Source organism: Ptychodera flava, chromosome 15, assembly GCF_041260155.1.
Source record: "Ptychodera flava strain L36383 chromosome 15, AS_Pfla_20210202, whole genome shotgun sequence".
NCBI classification, from domain to species: Eukaryota; Metazoa; Hemichordata; class Enteropneusta; family Ptychoderidae; genus Ptychodera; species Ptychodera flava.
The window spans coordinates 15,002,189-15,023,190 of NC_091942.1; the positions used below are offsets into that span (position 1 = coordinate 15,002,189).

Genomic DNA, 21,002 nt, shown 5'->3' on the forward strand with positions numbered 1-21,002 from the left:
ATGTAACCAGGATGTTGAAGAGGCATGTGTTAAATATAGATGTTGAGCTGGTTAATTTATGTCAGTCAAGGAGAAACCCTTTTCACAGTATCCAGTATTTCACATTGTGCAATTAAGGTAGCTATAGAACGAGCCTCGGGGAAAGATATTCAGACTTTCCAATTTTATCAATTCTATTCTGATCTACCACTTATTGGGGTTCATTTTAAAGCTCTTGGTGTAAGAAAATTTTTTGCAGTCTTTCGTTTTTCAAAAATCGCAAATTTTATTTTTCCCTATAGAGTTAACACAGGGATGGCAGCCATTTTGAATTTCAAATGTCGGGAAATCTTAGGTAATTTGTCTGTCTAGTACCAAATTTTGCACAGTGACCCTCGATTTTCATTCTTCATTTGGTTAGAGAATGGTCAAAAGTTTCATTGAGGACAGTTTGAACAAAAGTTCAAAATATTTCACTTTTGAGGCGCATACTACCTTAAAACTATCAAGCTAGCAGATATTTCTAATACTGATTTCTGAAATGGGAGACTTCAAGCCACATTACTCAGTCTGTAGTCCAGAATTAGTTCATGTTGCTTTTGGCTGTTTACACAATGGAAGTCACTCTGTTTTAAGTTCCTTTGAAAGTTTCTAAGAGTCCATCAGTCTGTTTTGAGATGAACTGGTAAACAAGCTGTAATGATAACAGTTCAAAAGGCATATAAACTAATTTAAAGTAAATAAATCAAAGATTTCCCCGAGAGCTGTCACGAAGCAAAGTTACTTTTATGAAAGTGAAACAAAAAATTCTCAGCTGACACACCAACAATAAACACTGCCTGTGGCAGCATCATAGTATGGCATCACTGTATGAAACACATCATCATGATCATTGCATCTATTTTACCACACAGACAGAAACATCCATTAACTTTTTGAGCACCAAAGTACATTTTTGTCCCTTTAATGAAATATACCCCAATAGTTTTTTTCCAGATTTTTGCCAAAATTTTGACCAAAAATCATAGCCAATGAAATGTGATGTCTATTTGGTCCAAAATTTTCAAAAACTTACAGAAAATTTCATGAAAAATGGTAAAATGTTGCACTGAAATTTTGGTGGGAAAAATTACAGCATACTCTATGTGTTAAACACATGCAAACAGTGTGTGAAAACATGAAAAATGCACAAACTTCTCCGTCATTGACATTTATTCTCCAATTTCTTCATTCACCAAGTACACAGGTATATTAACACTCCTGTCTTATCAGTTTCATTTTTTCTTAAAAAATCTATCTTACATAAATATTCAATAAACGTAACACATCTATAGAATTCTATCATGATAGACTATACCCAATCTAAACCCAACACCATATACACATATTCTAATATTGCCAGGTAAAATAGGATCTCATAAAATTTTAAATCTGCTTTTCTCCGATATATACATTTAACAAATTTTCCAAGATTATATAATCATAAAAACATGTTCATAAAGATAAACCCACTTTATTTTTGCGTGAAGTGGTATCATTCACTTTCAGATGATAATAGGACTGTTGCATAATTTTTGGTAAAGTTGGGGGTAGAACTTAAAACAGGGTAGTACTGAATTCAAACAAAAGTTTAATACAAATATATTGCTTTGTGGTTAGTACACATAAATGTGGAACAGGGATCAATGTTTAAAATATGATGGCATTTCTGTCAAAAAAATTCACAAATTCAGATATCACAATTATACTAAATAACATTATAACACTTGTACTTTCTAATCAGATATCTGGTTGGATATCTGATATTAAATATGTGAACTGAATGTGAACATAGTGTGTTTCTGCAGAATTTAAGATGTAACAGAAAATTCACAGAAAATCTGCTGGTGACTGCCCAGGTGAGGGACTGTGATCAAGTATTGGTACGCATTCACATGACCTATCCATGGACAGTGGCACAGATCAGTCTCACAGACTTTTTACCCATCATTCCTTTAAGTTCACATTGATTAGGAAACAGTGATTCTGTCTTTCAATACAATAAGAGTGTTCAAATGCATACATTGAAACAAATTACACAAACTGGCAAAAATGCTTTCATGTTGACAAATTTTGCGTAAGAGATCTCACTAATTGGAAGAAAATAGTTGAAGAAAATCAAATAATTAACTAATGGCTTCTCCTACTGAATGGTCTGTGGAAGAAAGAACATCCCTGTGCAAGGAGGGATCTGGAAAACTTTCCCAGAAACTATGAAACAAAACTTTCCAATCTGGTATGCTTTTTACAAGCACTGGTACAAGTACTGATGAAAAGTGGCCACTCTTTGTGAAATCATGGTATAACAATTTTTTAAGTTCAGTTCTACACACTTTTTGATGTAATAACATAATTTATAGCAAGAAGTAAAACCAGCAGTACTTTAATACAACAAAACAAGATTTCAGACTAAGAAAATTATGATAAGAAATAACATATTTTACTTCTATAGTGTACATAAGAATCAAGCCATACTTTTTTCATTCTGAATACTTCACGGAGTAAATGTTTCTCTACTCACCATGTGAAACCTGTCTGCTAAAACTGTCATTCTAATTTAATGTAATGACAGTGTAAATATGTGTGTCATCTTTTCACTTCATGTGCATTCAAGTACCATGATTAAAAATTTATGACAGCGATATTGAAAAATGGTTGAGTGAACAAATACCCAGCCCTCAAACAAAGAAGGCACAGTTAAGGTTTTCTGGAGATTCAGATTCTGTAATGTTGAAAAGACATCACAATCAAGGTCTGGGATCTGTACACTGGGCACATGTCGCTGATGATGCGTATATGACCCTAAATGTTACGTCAAATATATTCTGCCATTGTAGATGATTTCTGTCAGTTTCATACCACTTCCATGGGTGTGAACATCTTAAAACTTGTACTGCTGGGCAAATTGTATTGACATGCATGACCAATTCTCTGGAAATCATCAAGAAATAACAATTTTCATCTGCATTTTGATACCTGGCATTGCTCTAGTTTCCTTGTCACAAAGACTGTAATAATTGATAATTGATAACAAATTTATGAACAAGTTCAAATGTAGCTTAGCGCCCTCATTCTGTTGCCTAAAGATTACTAGAATGTACTTTCATGAAATTTTAAAATTTCCTAAGGGATTTGAATCCTTGGCGATCAGCGCCCTCATTCTGTTGCCTAAAGATTACTAGAATGTACTTTCATGAAATTTTAAAATTTCCTAAGGGATTTGAATCCTTGGCAATCAGCTGGTCTCAAATGTAAAACATAACTATGTTTAATAGAAAGCCAACATAGGAGACTGTTTACAGTAAATGTCTTCCTAGAAAAAGTAAGTACAGTGCCCTCAAACACAGCTCAGTGATTTCACAAACATTTTAGGAATGACACCTGGAGAGGATGATGTACTTTTGCCATGAATAAACAACAGAGGATTGTAAGGTACTAATACCAGTAACATACATACATTCATAGCTTGAAACATCATTGATATTTGGACAAAAAAATTCAGTGTGCAGTTCTGAAATCAACCACCAGTATGTTACTCAGAGGTCAACATTTTACAAAACAAAGTCATGACAAGAATACATAATCAGTGTACGCCAAAAGTACAAAAATACAGGTGACGTGAGAACAGAAATCTCAGCAAATATAGCCACACTTTATGTCCCAACGACTAAAATGTACAACAAAGTTTCTGTATCTCACTCTGCACAACCCATGGCATTGACACGTTTTCATTGCTAATTCATTCAGGATATGTATGACATTTGAATTTTGACACATATCTTAGCTCTAATGACGGATCTATTATCTACAATAGTAATATCTCATTTTCTATCTCTTTGTTCCTTTGCACATAATGGTCTCTGAGTATTCAATATATGATTACAGAAGGTAAAATTCTTTCATAACTTACTAGGTGTTGCTGTACAACACACAACTTTTTCATTCTTTCAAATAATACTGAAAAAAAATTCCTTTGAAACCGCCCTCAGATATAAATGTTTAGAGATACAGACAAACCCTTATAAAAATGTGCCACAAGAATCCAAATGGGGCAAAGGTCTCACAAGAATGCATTGGGACTGAGCCTGCAATGGGATTTCTGTGGTAAATTTTGGTGATGGTCCATTATGGATTCCTACAATCCAAAAGAAATTCAATGGTAATTCTATTGAACAGTTTCTAGTGCACGATAACCCTAGCAAGATTCCTATAAGATGTGCTAGTGATGGAAGCAAACAGAAATGCTGCAAACTCCCTCGAGGGGATTTTTTAAACAGATTGCACCATGACAATGGTGAGAAGGTCCACTGAGCATCACAAACAGGGACTCCCTTATCCCCAAAGATATCTCAGCAGCCTAGCTAGGCCTGGCTGAAATAGTCAGTATATCCCATTCCACTACACACACTGCTATATGGAACGTCTTCCAGTAAAAACATCTGGTAAAACTAACGCAAAAAACAACCCTCTGTATTGTATGCACATATCTGCCACTCCCCTTTTCCATGGCGATAAATTTACAGCTTCAGATTATAATCTTAACAATTCTTATCAATTTCTTGCTTCACGTAAATACGGGGAGGAGTTCAAAATGTTAAATCCCAGAGTAAATAATAGACTGGGATCATGATATGTACAATTAGATACATTCAGATAAAGAAATAACTATCTAAATATGATAAATATAGAATTCCACGAAAAAGTAACATAAGTAAACACTGTACCTAAGGTGGTTATTTCTGATTGGCCAGATGCATTGAGATAGAGGTCCTCAGGTGAGAGGGTCAAGATAGGTCAAGGGGTCATGACACATGCTCAACAGGAACCACTCTGCCAGATCCTCCCTGCCATACATCAATACAAAGTACACTGCAACCCAAAGGTCATTTTCCTTCCTTGTGATCACGAATAAAATCAATCAACCCTTCGTCACAAAACCTGGTAGTATTTTCCAGATCTGGTCTAAAAATGTAAGTACCACATTGGGCAGGTCTGCATATGAATAGATCATTAACAGCATGATAAACAGACAGTTATACAATCCTCACTGAGCAAAGTGTGTAGACCTGATCAACATTGCCGTCAGAAAACATGATCCTGCAGTATCTCTGATCTCCAAATGATACAAATACTTGAATCCAAAAATGGAATTTTTCAAAATTTTCTTGCCAGCTTTTCTCCTGAGTGATTTGCCTTGGTTTCACCTATGGCATAACACCATGGAGGTGGGATGGGATTCCTACCGTCATGGTAACACGTACCTGATATTAGATTTGTCAGCAGGTCAGTTTATTGTCACTGTACTTCTTGTATGCTAATTCTGCATGAGGTCAATAATATCACTGGCCGTGCCTCAGATGTGTGTAAAGAGGTGATGACACAGGCTATATGAGCAATGACAATCCATTTGCCAAATTTTCAAGATGAGTCTTTCAAAAAGATTATTATACTGAAACCAATGCGGATTTATTTTAGGCAGCAGTCAGTCACCTTTACCCAGTGGAAGGACCTTGCCCAGTGTTCAGTCACACATGCAAGATAATTTGGTGTTTTGCAAACAGGGTGATCATATGGAAACAGGAACCGATTCACAAAATGTGCGACGTAACACGACTCTGTACAACTTTTAAAATGTATCCAAATATTGTGGAATTCCACGCTGCCTTGCCTATACAAGCTTTAAAAATGTATTCAAATTTTGCGAAATTCCACATTGCCTTGCCTATCACACAGTAGCAAAAATGGTACGTCGTACACTGTTTTGACATATGGGAATCAGCAATTCATCCAAAACGTTTGTTAAGTTTACAATGCCGTAAATGCGGTACAGCACGTGGTCGAACTCTCAAACTTCAAAGATGGGTGCCCGTTCCTATGTACAACGTACTACAGTTAGTAAGGGTTGAAAATTATCAGCTATTAATCACCAGATTCATATCTTAGCCAAACCTGGTGCCTGGCCAACGATAGGGTGTCTAAAAAAATTCAAAAGGGCAAAATAACCTTTCTGAGGTTGTCCTGGAGACCTGTTTATACCTGGAGAATGGCAGGTGGGGCTACTATTGTTTGCGGTGGAACTGGGCAATAGGACACCAACATCACTTGTTGCATTTGTTGGTGAAATTCCTTTGAAAGAGATACTGCTACAACACTGTTGTGGAATAACTCATTACAACACTGTAATGTTCACAATAACAGAACCACAAAGCTGGAAGTAATTGTCCAAATTTCTGCATGACAGGACAGTTAAACCAGGGCACTTCATACGCAACAACACAATACAAAGCTATACACCACTGCGTACGTTCAAAATGCAACGCCCAAACTGTAAATTGTGAAGTTGACAGGACCTGCTGACAATCACCACAGAAACCTCCCGCATAGACTGCAGAGTTTGATGACATCATCAAATTGTGTGACAATTAAAATATATACTTCTAATGGATGCAGACTATAAATGCAAAATTGACAGATCCATAAAATTTGACTAATGTAAATCTTTCTGGTGGCAAAAAGGTCTGATAGATTCTGGAAAACATATGCAGCTGGAAAGAGACAAAAGGGCCAAGTGGTATAGCGAAGATATCATGTGTTATATATTACAGCTGAATAAAAAATGTTATGCTTCAGAAATTTGATGGATTTTAGGTCTATTTTGAAAGATTCAGAATGGTTATTAATTTCACGTGCCATTTATCAGCAACAATTCACTTTAATTTAGAAACAGTTTCTTGTCATATCAAAAATGTTAGCACTTCAGTGAGCAGAGTAGAATGTATTGTGTGGCACAGAATGTTTACGTTTCTTCCTAATTACTGATGTCAGTACAGAGAACATTGTTTCAATTTGGTAAACGTTCAAATTTCTGTTCAGCATAGTTTTGTATCTTTGGCCTACGTCTTCTCTATTTTGGATAATTGTTAAAAATTAGTCATATTTTGCACAGTTTTTGCTTCAAACACATTTCATTTCAACAGGTCTTAGCAAAGAGTACTGTTTCAATAATATTAGACTTGACCAAACAAAGCAGCCGAAAAATTTTAACACCTGCGAATTTATTAATAATATTTATTAAGAATATTGATGAATTTCAATATGCATGTTGTAACGGTGACCAGCTTGGCTTTGAGGGCAGACCATAAACTGCAATCATTATAAGGAAGCATTGTTGAGATATGGCAGACAATGGCAATTCTTTGTCCTTTCTAAAGTTCAGACGCAAAATTGTCAGCAAAAAAATGTTTTCCATTCAGGAATTTAAAACAGTACTGCTCTTTAATTGTACTGCACTTCACCCAAAGCTACTAAACACCATTGGAGTGTTAAAGTAGTGAAGATTATGACAGCATGAGTACTGTATGAATTTTAAAAAGTTCAAATTTTTCAAGAGGAAATAGCGCAGAAGAGACACCGTACTGGAGTATCAAGGCTGATAGCTCCTCTTTCCTTACAAAAAATAACTGGAAAAAAGCTATGACAAATAGAAAATAAAAATCCAAGTTCCTACAAACCATGCCATACAGATGTGAAAAAAACATGTTTGCCTTGCACGGCAAAGTCTGAAGAAAAGGAGCTAAGGAGAACTGAAATCCTTCTCTGGAAGTACCAGAAAATTGATCTTTGGCCCCTCTGCAATGGAAGAAATCAACAAAAGCCAAGTGTGGAAATAAAATCACTATCTTAAAGCTAAATGTTCTGCAGATGACTTCATGCACAATGTAATTTGACACAATGCCTACATATTTCAGACTACAGCACTACGAAACTTCTCATATTCTATGATTATGAATTCAAAGCCTTGAGTTGATCATGTTTCATATTTTTTCTTTCACCTTTATAACAGTGAAATGGTCACACAATGGACATTATCTTCACTCTGAATTTTATCACCTGGATTGTTTCAGTGATAATTTTACGGGTATGTGTAATTGCTTGTGTCAGTTTACAGAAACAGTACTGAATAAAGGTAACAGGTAGATACTGGGAGTTGTTTTATGATGACTAAGGAGTAAAGAGTGCTTTGCAAAAATATCATAAATACAATCAGTGAAATTAAAAATTCTCTAAATTGTAAATTTGATAAAATCAGCTGAATAATGCCAATGAAGGGCATTTCATATTTCATTAATGGGCAGCATGATTTTTTTCCACAAATTTTTTGAAAGAAAAATTCGGAGGCTATTTGTAGATTACACTGGAACATGTTGGGTTGATTTTGCATCTAACCAATTACAGTACTGTGTCGGTTATTGGTCCAGGCTCATTGAGGACTGCTTTCCTTCTTGCAATTGCTTCCAGGACTTTGCGGCGTGGGCCGAGGGGCAGACCAACGCTCTTCAAGTCATTATCGCTGCACAGCATGAGAGCGTCCAGATCGATCTGTTCCTGCGTAAACAGCGGCAGGTAATCCGTTAACTGGTGGGCCGCGAGGAACAGTTCTAACGGGGAGCTGAAACTGTCATCCTCGTCGTCATCAAGGTCAATGTCATCCTCATCCCATGGGAGTTCACCTGCGCTAGTGGTACTGCTGCGGTGCTTTGTTTTATGAACACTTGTATTGGTTTGATGTTCAATATTCACAATATCATCAAGGTCATCATCGTCCTTGCCTCCTCGGTTGTCACGTAGTCGGTCTTCGTCGTCTTCATTATCCGGTAGCGACATCATGGCGCTTGGATTACCCTTGGGAAGGAACATCAGGTTTCCAAATCCCGGCCTGTCGTACAGACCAGACCCTTCTCGATCAGTGTCATCTGTCATAGTATCGATTCCTGAATCGTTGTTGAGGGCTGGTTCACTGTAGCCACTGGGCTTCACTACGCGGCCATCAAACAAGTCACTCGACAGGGGCGCTCTCCCATATTGTGCCGACTGCATCATCATAACACTGGCGTTTGTTGTAGAGCGTACAGACCTTTGGTTTTGGTTTGATGCGGGCTGAGTAAAGCCACCGAAGGTACCAACCTGTTTCTTATGATCTATGTGTCCGGCCCCTTGTTTGCCGTTATGCTTCACGTAGTGACCATCCACCCTATCCATTTTCTTTTGCTGTTTTTCCAATTTTTTCTCTTGCTTCATAGCCATCTTGTCATACCTCTTTATTCTGTTATCGGCATCCAAGATGGCCTTTTCTTTCATTTTCTTTACAACTTTCTTATTCAGAGATGCTTGCTTCCCTGCAACTCCATCCAGGAAGTTGACAATATCCATTCGCTGCATCATGGCGGCCACATCCAGGGCAGTGCGGTGGTCATTGTCCAGCGCCCAGATGTTGCAGCCAAATGACACCAGAAAAGTCACACAGTTGCTGTGTCCATTGTTCGAAGCGAAGTGTAGTGGAGTGTTTCCTTGGTAGTCACATTTGTCAGGATCTCCTCTGCAATGGAAGTAAGACAGACACAGATGTTGATATCACAGTGATATAGTGTACCGCAACAGTTTAAGGTAGTTCACCCATCAATTAACTGAAAGATTAAACTTTTGTTGGAACTTGTCTCAAGGCAATTTTCAACCATTCTCTTTCAAAATCAATAAAAATCAGAGGTCACCCTGTAAATTTTGGTACTAGAGAAACATACATAACATTTACCGATGTTTGAAATTCAAAATGGCCACCATCCCTGTGTTAACTCTATGGAGAAAAATAAAATGTTCAATTTTCAAAAAACCAAGACGGTGAAAAACTTTCCTTACTCCAAGTGGTATATTAGGAAAGAATTATAAAAATTTGAGAGTCCTAATATCTGTCCCTGAGGCACATTCTACCTTGACTTTGCACATACATAGGTTCTAACCCTTTCATGACCAGACTTGGTTTTATCTGTATTATTGTGATCCATGGCATGGATGGACCTTTATACAGGCATACCGGGTGATTGGGTTAACTAAATATTTGGAGGTAAGGGCTTGGTACTGATTTTAAATTAAACTTTGATAGATATTATAGACCACCTGTGTATGGATTCATATTCTAAAATGAAGCTGTGTAGACTGGTTATACAAAAACGTAATTTGCATAAATAAATAATGTTATGTCACATTTCATGCAATGAATGCCCAAATTTATTGAGATGTAAGCAGTTTTATCCAAAGTGTTTGAATAATATTCATGAGTATAAATTAATGTACTGAGAAAACTTGCTTTAGTTTGGTCCTAAATTTATTCACACATAAACACTAATATCGTACATGCTACTGGAGAGCCAAGAAAGTCCATTGGTCTAAGGACTGGTACCACTCCATATTTCCTTGGACTGGTAAATTTGACATTCAAGTGGTCCAATGGACCTGTCAATGATGCACTTGTAAGGTAAGGTGTTGCTGGGTGACCAGCAACTAGATTCCTGAACATATATTAAATACTGGATAAATTCTGTTCACCCCTCTCATAATGATAACAATTCACGTATTTGCATGCTTACAAAAAGAAGAAGAGTCAATGAAATATTGCTGTACGTGTAATTATTTCAAGATAGAAGAAGATTTGAGTTCAGTTTGATACAACCACATGCGTTTTGTAGTGATTATACATTTAAGCTGCCTTCCCTTAGACTGGCAGGAATGGAGTTTAAAATTTGCTTAGGGAGCAATGACCGCTTTAGTACACCTGAATATCTGCTGCCTGCCAGAGGTGCCATTAAATTTGTCATCAATGTAATTCAGCTGTTTATTAACCTTGTGAAGCTATCAAAGAACTGCGTGGACACACACATCATTACTGATTTCACTTCAAGTTGACGACTTGGGGTTATAAATGAAGCAGATCAAGGGCTCATTGGTATGATTGCATTGCACAGCACTGACAGACGAGTAAACACAAACTGGCTGCATATCAGTAATTTCCAATCTCCCAAATACTGCAAGGAGATGAACGACTATTCAATTGGGATGCTACAATTCTGGACGGATGAATATAATACCATTTAATAGTTATGGGATTCATACATCTGTTACAAAATTACAGATTAGTTAACGTGTTCCCCCCAATTCCAAGTACCATTGTTGACAATAGCTTTGGGCCAAAACATAGTCGTGTGAGAGGGTTATGAGACACTGAAATTGAGAGAAATTGTCAAATCACGGACTACCTACTATATGACAGCCCAAAAATTTTTCACTTGTAATATTTACACTACGCATTATAGCAAATATGTCACAATTTCTCCATCACTATGACAAAAAGGACAAATGACTTTGTGTCTTTTAATAATATCATTATTCATTTTGCAAACACGAATACTTTGCAAGGGTAAAATTTCAACCTCACAACATCATATATGCAAGCTGGATCAGTTTCACATTTTTATTTCTGTATACCAGCAGTATTAATAGGCATTCCAACGTGTATGCTGAAATTCCACACAAATCCCAAATTGTATTCACAGCAAATATTGGCACCGGTGGCTTTTTTACCCTATCTGTACACATATACTTGTAGTGACAACATGTTGAAAATTTAATAACATATACTGAGACGGCTTAGAGTACAGTTAACATTGTACAAATGTACATTTGTGTCACTCACATTTTTTTCTAACCACCTGCTGCAATATCCAAGAGGAAGTTAGGATTTAATTTCTGTGAAGTACAAGAGCATTTCTATGCACTACAATTGAAGTCACATACTAATTTGTATTAGTCCCTGAGCAGTTCACTCATCATCATGGCTCCATTGACTGTAATTTGTTGATGTATTTTCCCGCTTCTGGTTTTTCTCCCAAATCTCCCAAATCATGTCAAAATACAATCTGAATGAGCAAAATATCAAATGCTACCTTATACATATTTTTTCCCTTGTTTTGCAGACTTTGACTGGAGTGGACAAGGCTGAGCTCTAAAACTGTCGCATTTGAAACTCAGCAGATCTTTGATAATACCATGAAATATCTCAGACCAGACCACATCACAGGAGTAGGTTACATCCCAGTACAGCAACTTGACCGGTACAATTATTAAATATGACTAGATTGAGTTTAATTGTTATTCAAAAAGGGTAAACACTCATAAGAATTGATCCTGACAAACAGCACTTTTTGACTACATTTTTTTACATAAATAATTTCAGAGTTCTGCCCTAGGATTGTATGAAAAATCTGAGTACTTTTAGAATATTTCATATTGTACATAAGATAATATGCAGATGAATATCGATTGAGACTGAGCAGAAAGGCAGAGTCACTAGTATCTGGCAACAGGGATCTGATTGACTTCTCAATTGATGCTTGGCAGTGAAGTTAATCCATCACTAGCCAAGGTGACTGTGTTATTCAAGTCTAGAAAATCATGTCACTTTGACCCCGGTAGCTGATTTTTCACCACTTTAATCACCACTTAACATCAACTATCCTATTTCTAACTGTAGAATATCAAATTTTACAAAAAATGTTTTGACCCGTATTGCCGAAGATCAGTGGAGATATTTCAATCAACAAAAGTCACACATGACAGGTGATAATGTGAAAATACAGCTAAGTGGGCCCCATGTTGCGTGGTACAAAATGACATTTTGACTTGGTATGCACTGTTATCACAAATCCTACAACCGCAGTAGACTTACAATAAGCCACACCTCATTGATCGATTGTTCCCCTTCACAGATACAAAGCTTGTCTATTTTCCAGAAATTTTCATCGAATGCGTCACCCAACAAGTTTAATCAATGCAAAAAATGTACCTTTAATCCAAAATTCATCCAAATATTTCTAAATATTTTCAAAAAACATACATAAAATTTTACGCATATATTCATAATTGCAAGGCTTATTGCATTACACGCAATTGTTATTCACCTCATTGTATTATGACAAGCTAAAAATAGTCAACTGGACACCATAGTAACACAGATTGATTTTTACTTGTCTACCCTAATTTAACTATGTAGAGGTCCAATTTGCCATAGAAAACAATGAATTGGGCCAAACCATTGTAGTAGAGAGGTTAAACCTAAAGGCACAACAAATGTTGATTATATGTTTTGTCGCCAACATATCAAATGGTATTGTATATTCACCAGTTTCATAACTAAATTTCTCTTTTTAATTTCAGAAAAAAATTCTGGCCCTGGAGAATGAAGTGAGAATAATAAATAAGGTGGATCTGTTTATGTCATATGGAAAAAGAATGATTACCGGTAAAATGCAATTTCATCAGTGTAATGTTTCATTATTGCCTTTGCAAATGTCTCAGTCAAACAGTTGAGACATGCTTGAATGAATTCAGTGGTGCCCAACTAAATGAACATTTTAATTCATATACTCCTACGGTTTTTCTCACAACGCGACTTTGAAAAGCATGGCATATCTTTGTTTATGACAAATGATAACTGCATGAACCTTGAGATATCAATTCTGCCACTGTAGCAGGTTCTATTGAAATATTTGACAGCAGATAAATCATTGCTGATGAAATGCAGCGCTTATTAACAATCGCCTTGATAAAAATTCAAGCATGATGCGAACACAATCATCATTCAGCTTTCTGTTTTTGCCATCTTTGAATAATTTTAAGCATTTCTGAGAAATGGCGTGGGCTCAACTGTCCTGCAGTAATGCACGTTTAATGTTGATTACAAGGACGAATTTTCTCTTTTGACAAAATCTTTCATAGAGAAAATAATTAACATGCCTCCTTGAAATCAACCAGAGCCAACCATGAGCCAACCATGAACAATTTTGAATAGTGACCATGCACAACATGGTGAATGTCATGATTTCGAACAGATATCAGAAAGTGATGCCATTTTATTGAAAACTGATTCATAAATAGTGTTTCCAAGTGAAAAGGGATGTAATGGTCTGTAGAAGTAATATTAAACTGACAAAAACAAGATACTAAGGAATGTAGTTTTAATTAAGTATGATCAGAACTTGCCATCTAAATCTCTATGGAATTATAATGGTATCAGTGTCAAAATAGTAATATTGGTCAATGATTTTCTGTTGCTAATGAAAAGACATCATCTAACAGTGAATTTGTTTGTATATAAAATTTTTTCATCGGTATTGAGAGCTTTATGAGATTCAAGAATATAAAGTAAAGTACGTCAGTTGATCAGATTTGCTCATGGTTATTGTTCACTGATAACCAAAATAACCATGTATTTTATGTGGCTGGAGAAGGCCTTTGATTGGTTGACCTCAACTGATTTGTCAATTTGCAAGGTAGCAATAAGCAATGTGATCGGTCAATCACTTCAGGTGTGCTTTCCTCATAAATAATTCAAACAAGTTCAAATCTTCCACTGACTGGGTCACTCTTACAGTTGAATGTCCCATCTGTACAGGCAACCTTTCTTCAATATTGTTCAAGTCTGTTAATTTCCATGTTGAACCCTGCACATTTTATGTCAGCGCCTAAAATAAAAAATTGCAATTTTAATGCAAGCTCTTGTCCCAAATTCAAACAGAGTGAGAGACGTACTTGAATATTATTTGTTTCAGTAAAAGCATTCCAAACCTGCAACCTGTGTGGCTCAATCACCACACTTGAGACTTTGAAATACAGTCTAACCTGTGTGCAGTAGACGTCCAAATGACTTAAAGAAAAGTTAATCACTTTTCCAGATGTTACTTTTCTCTACAGAGGAGTGTGTGAGTGGAATTACCGGCACTTTTTGCGTAGGCAGTTTATTAAATGGTGAATACAGGAAAGGATTTTGCTTCTCATTAAGAACAGACCAAAATATTACAATTACTGTAAAAATATCGTATTTCAATTCTGACACAACAAACACACAAAATTACAAAAAATCAATCAAAATGGAAATTATTTCTGGCTTTCACTATCAGTATTTTTAACATGAACTGAGGTGATAATCAGTAATTATTATCCGCTATACACTGAGATATTTCTACCCAATAAGGGCATCTACAAGCAGCCACTGACCTGCCGGTGCCGAAAGGTAGGTGCGTTATGGAGCATTTTTCAACATATAAAATCACACATGGCTTTCTGAAAATTACTATATCAACGATGTGACCACTCTGCAGGGGAGAACACTGAGGTTAAACTGTACACATCTCTCATGGTTTCAATGTGGATGTAAATTTATGTCAAGTACTACATAACGCTAGTTTTCAAGTTAATGATGAATTTTGGTTCCAGAATACTTTGGTGATCCAGGCATGGCATTCAAAGTTAAAATCCGTCACGTCCACAGGTTACATAAAATACATGCAGACATGAAAGCATTTCACATATCAGCAAGGTGGTTTGAGGAAGTGCCTATCTGAGAAATCTTTATCAGCTATGAGAGCCATGGTTCTAACACATTTCAGATCTACGGATCAAACGATAAATACGAAGATCTGAAACTGAACAGATCTACACAAGGTAAGGTAGGATACACATCAGGGACAGATATTTGGGCTATCAAATTTTTTCAATACTTTTCTGGTCTACTACCTGTGGGGGCTCATTTTAAAGCTTGTGCAGAGAGAAAAATTTTCACTGTCTCAGTTGTTCGAAAATCAAGAATTTAATTTTTCTTGAAAGAGTTAACACAGGGATGGCGGCCATTTTGAATACAAATATTGGTAGGTGTTACTGTTAGGTCAATTTGTTTCTCTGGTACAAAAAATTTGCATAGTGACCCCTGATTCTTATTCCCGATTTGGTGAGAGGATGGTTGAAGTGTTCCTTGGGAAATGTTTGAGCAAAAGTTTATGTCTTTCACTTTCGAGGTGAGAACTACCTAAATGGTCACAGTACGTAGTATATGACAATTTCCTAATGTAATTTACAATGTAAAATCAGAAAGATCAGATTTAGCAACATTCGAAACTAAGTTACTCCGGGAAATGTATATCAACTTTATAGGCAAATAAGAAGGAGCATCTGAAGCACAAACTGTTTAGCAAGAGTGAAGATTTAAATGTCTTTAAATTTTTATGAATAACCATGCAGCCATCCCCAATACAGGTAATTTGATCACCTTTGGATAAAGGAAGTGTACATGCTAAGCGTGTTCCTCAGGAAGTCAAAAACATTGTACTATTTTCAACAAATATGCCTTTCATCACAGCTGACATCATTAACTCCTAAATTAAACTGTATTGATGCTAACAAGTGGGCTGTAATATGTAACACATTAGCATAGGTGAAGTTCTTGACATACATTAGTATCTATCATGTCCCAGGAACTTTGAAAGATATACATGATTGGCTAAATTATTCAAATTGTTATAAATTTGTCTTGTCAGTTTCATAGTTTTGGAGACTATGTACTTTATTATCCTGCCAAGTTCATATGTCACCATCCGGTCAAGTTACATATGCAATGTGGCGTAACACATCCCATATGTTGCATTACAACAAAAGTGTGAAGGCCCACAAATACCTATTAATATAAACTGTACATAGGATTTTTTACTGACTGAATCTGCCAAAATACACCAAGCCAAATGGGTGAAAATACCTATAGTTTTGGCTCAATATCTATTTTTACTGACTCAGTACATGGAGAAATGATACTGTTTGGCAGGTTTATGGTTATAAAAGTACACATTTGCCTTAATTTAAATTTTCATTTACACTGATTAAGTCTTGTTGATATAGAATACCCATCACTACTTCTGATTGTTGTCTAAGTTATTTCACATTATACCGGTAAATCAATTATTTCATAATTTACCTTACCTATCTCTTGGATCACTGTATTCAATTTACGACAAAAACAGAGTGCAGCAAAAAGTCTGGCATCAAAGCTACAGATTACAAAGGCCTTATGATTCTACTTCTAACTACTGATTATTGATAGAATTGAGAACTGGGTCCAGCCTACATCTACAGTCAACATGATGAGGCCACATCACCAGATGATCACATCACCAGATGACCCAGTTTCTGTTTATATCACACCTTTCACAATCAAAGTTATAAATAAATACAGCCTGTTGTCAAATTAAACTAATGATAGATGGATGGTTTGACAATCCAGATTTCCCTTATTGATATTATGAACTTGTCATTTGCCAAACACATGTTCAGAGAGAAATACAATTTTGAACTCTACTTACTTGACAGCCATTGCCATAATATTTAATATTATTGTATTTTAATAATTTTTTTTCAGTTTCAACAGTGAAGGGGGTGTCATCCCATTTAAATGCATGTCCCAATTCATGTCATTAAGATGCCAAAATTGAAAATGTTTTACCCACAATCCCTTGCAGGAACTTCTGTGGTGGTTTGGTCTCAAGTCTGTATGGTAATATTGCTATCTCATCAGATGATCTCACTCAGCAGTGGAAAAAATATATTTTGGTAATATCCTATATTACCTGAATATGGGTTTGGCTGTCTGAAGCCTCATTTGCCCTCTGTCAATTTTATGACATTGACGGAAGTACACCTAGTCTGAATCAACAGTCAGCGATATCTCAGAAATAATTACTTTGGTGTAGTTATGCCTGTGACAACATGCTAGGTAACCTAAACACATTTTTTATGTCACTTTCATGAGCTATTTTGAGTCTACACACATGACATCTGCATATCTGGACTAAAAATACATGTACAATTTCTCCACGATGAAGGTAGGGGATAATTATGCTTTGAATGTACAGGTTTTATTGTTTCATCAGCCCTGCTGTGTTTCAGACCACTGCACAGCAGGTATAATATGCTAATTAACACCGTATAACAGGGCCCACGCCCTCCTTTGAGCAAACTCTTCAACCACCAGACTGTTTAATTGTTCAGCAAACATGCTGAAGGTCTTTGCAGTTTGCTGATAATCATGATAATGATCTACACACTTCAGCATATTTGACAGTTAGGGCAGATATTTCTACCTTACTGTGCAAACTGCAGGGCTTGAAATAATAGCTGCCTGTCTGTCTGTGTGTCTTTCTGTCTTGAGCATGCAATGTAATGATGCCTTGGACTGGTAGTTTTTGAAGCAATGCTCGTCAATGTAAAATTATTTCATTTTGAAGTCTATGCATGAAAAAAGTTTTCCCCATTTGGAAACGATTGATCAATAAACTGGCAGTTTACACTCAGTGGGCAGCCATACTGGAATGCTGGTCACAATGATGAAAAATGTGGACAGGTGCTTCTCAAATTGGTCAGGTACATTTCAGTGAACCCTTTCCAATGATCAGTGAAGGAAACAGAGTTAATTTGAGTTTCACAGAGTATGACGCTATTGCATGAATCACGATTGTTTTATAATTTCACTTCCCTTTGCATAAGATTAATTAAAGCCAAAAATAAATCAACATATGCTAACTCATTTACATATGAAAACATGCAGAGTCCAGCTGATGGACATAATTTTCTGGTGATAAAAAAACATAATTACACATGTTACATAAAACTATAAACCACCTAATACCCAATCCTGTCTCCAGGCTTGAACATAGGGATTTTACATGAAATTGATAGACAGCTACAATAATGATAAATTATATATCAAACGAAAGCTCTATTCAAGACCAATTGATTGCATTTTGTTCGATGAAAATTGGTTCAGTACGTGCAGAGATATGTCCAGTTGAATTTGAAAAAAAATGGCTTCCTATTTAGAAATTATGCCATGGTAGACACCTGTAGTATTCATAACAACCAGGTGACCCCATATTGAACATTGTTTGAGGAAACTAGAATTGCAATTTCTAGTGCTTTTTGCAATAACTCAAGCATTTCTTATTGAAAATTGATGAAATTTTCTGTGGATATTGCTGATGAAATGTTCAATTGTATTTAATTTTTATAAATGAAAAATATTATTTAGAATGCTGTTTAATTGGTAAACAAATAAACAATACCTGTAAACAATCATATACCTATGACATTGATCACTGTATGCATTATGTATTGTGAAAATCAACAGAAATATGATCATATTCCATCATATATTACTTTGCATATATGAAAAAAGTTACTTAGATTTATGTTTACAAGGTAAACAAATAAACAACAATACCTGTAAAAAATCAAATGATACCTGTGACATTTTAGAACTTGATTTGAATTTAACAAAATATTTTTTATATTTTTTTTTATTTGAACTTCGGAAATTTTTTTAATTTTTTTGTGTGTGTTATTACAACTTCTATGAAATGATTATGAAATATGTCTGATTAATGTAGATTTTAAGTTTAACAATTACAAAGAACTTTTCCAAAAAGTCAAAAAACTTTGTTCTCAACCCTTTGTCTATGCCGTAAAACAGCAACACGCATTTATAGAATGAACAACTGCATTTAAACTGGATGCAAAATTACGCTGCCCCGGAAAAAAAGGAGACCCTCGAAGTCAGCGGCCCGAAATACAAACCAATATAAAAACCAACTTTTCCAAAGTCCGGAACACCATCATCAATGGGGAAAGAACAAATTTAATAATCTACGGCCTTGTTCTTCAGAGAGAACCAAAATAGTCCCCTTCTCGGAAAATTAAAGATCGAAACTAAAATGTCAGTATAGTATCGGCAAAGTGCGGTGCACGTGAGCAGTTCAGTAAAGTATCGGCGCCGCAAAGTGTCGTGCACGTGCGTATGCCTACACTGCACATGACAACTTATCAGTGTCTATCGAAAAATATCACCCGGAAGTAAAACTACTTCGAACAAGATAACGTTTGAAAGGGTAAAGTATAGAAATATATATCTCTAGATCCTTGCGTTTGATAAGAAATCAGACAAATCTAGCTGCAAAATCGTGAACGTCGGAACTCAGCTTAGACCTCCTGACAGAACATGCGGCGAAGCGCTGACTACTTGTGTGTGATTCCTGGGAGTGCCCGGATGTAAAGTTGGGGTGAAACCATACTCGCTAAAAAGGGCCTTAAGCATCATTTTTCGCATCGTCAGACTCGTAATTATTGCAGAATTACAATTAATATTTATCATAAAATTAATTTTGGGGCCGAACGTTTAAGGAAATCAAAATTTTCTTTCAAAAAAACACAAACGAAACACACGGTTTGATCACAGATTGAATTTTTCTCGGCCGATTTTAACGTTCGCCCCCTCAAAATGAAGCCCATGATCTCTACTTTCGTACCACCCCTAAAAAATAGTGATGCGATCGGAATAAGTCATGCGGAGAGCCTATCAAAGAGGTATATATTCGATCTCCTTCGCGGGACATTTGAGATCACGGCACAACGCTCATAATGGACGCCAAAATCGCCGGTACGCGTGAGTTTGTAGTCGTGCTGCTTTGCCATTTATCGTAGTACAAAGGTGAAAATTTCCCAAAATGAAGTTAAAATAATAATCTTCAACACTACAGTTTCATTTTCTCTGATTATTTTGTCTATTTAAGAATTAACACGAAAGTTCGGACCAGACCTGTATCGAACGCGTACGTTCAACACAAATGTCACGTGACCTAAAATCCCTATTAACACATCCATGAAACACCGTCTTTCAATTGCATAGTATACAGAACCAACAGCCAAAGACCCGGATAGATTACTGGATAAAAAATAACTCATATGTTATGATGCCAGTGCAAATTTATCCTGCTTTCTGACATGTTCAGCAATAAACTTTGCTCAGTACACTAGAAATTAATTCACTGAAAAAAACGCTTCAAAATTCCAATGTCACAATAGGGGTTTTCAGTTCAGTCAATGTCTTTGCTACAGTTGGAAGGATTTGAAGTTTCAGTTTCATCAAGGGGCAAAATCCATCTGGTAGATATAAGTCACGGTGTTTTCATAAGTGATTTGATTTAGACCACACTCATATCTGATTTATTTCTTTGTTCATTATAACCTTGTATGTTTTATGTCATAACTATTGATGTATTAGGCATGAAATCTGATCATGGCTTACTGTCCAACATCGTTTGCATTCCATCCCTCCTGAAAGTATGCAGACATCTAAAGCCTTTTCATTGCAGTACAATATGAAAAGTCAAAATTTAAACAAAATAAACATTTATTTTAATTCTGACAACAGTCTTTCTTGAGTATTGTCATACACGCTATTTTTTCTTGAAAAGTTTAATTCAACTTGAAGATCAAGTGCA

The 21,002-nt window shown here is 36.0% G+C and overlaps 1 protein-coding gene across 1 annotated transcript in view; it reads right to left on the reverse strand.

The window, feature by feature from the left end:
• Nucleotides 1–1,173: 1,173 nt before the first annotated feature.
• LOC139151283 (pre-mRNA splicing regulator USH1G-like) overlaps nt 1,174–21,002 on the reverse strand; it is a 31,218-nt gene continuing 11,389 nt past the window's right edge. The window contains exon 2 of the mRNA XM_070723966.1: nt 1,174–9,394. Within this exon, the coding sequence (XP_070580067.1) occupies nt 8,248–9,394 (1,147 nt within the window). The 3' untranslated portion in view covers nt 1,174–8,247. The remainder of the gene's footprint in view (nt 9,395–21,002) is intronic.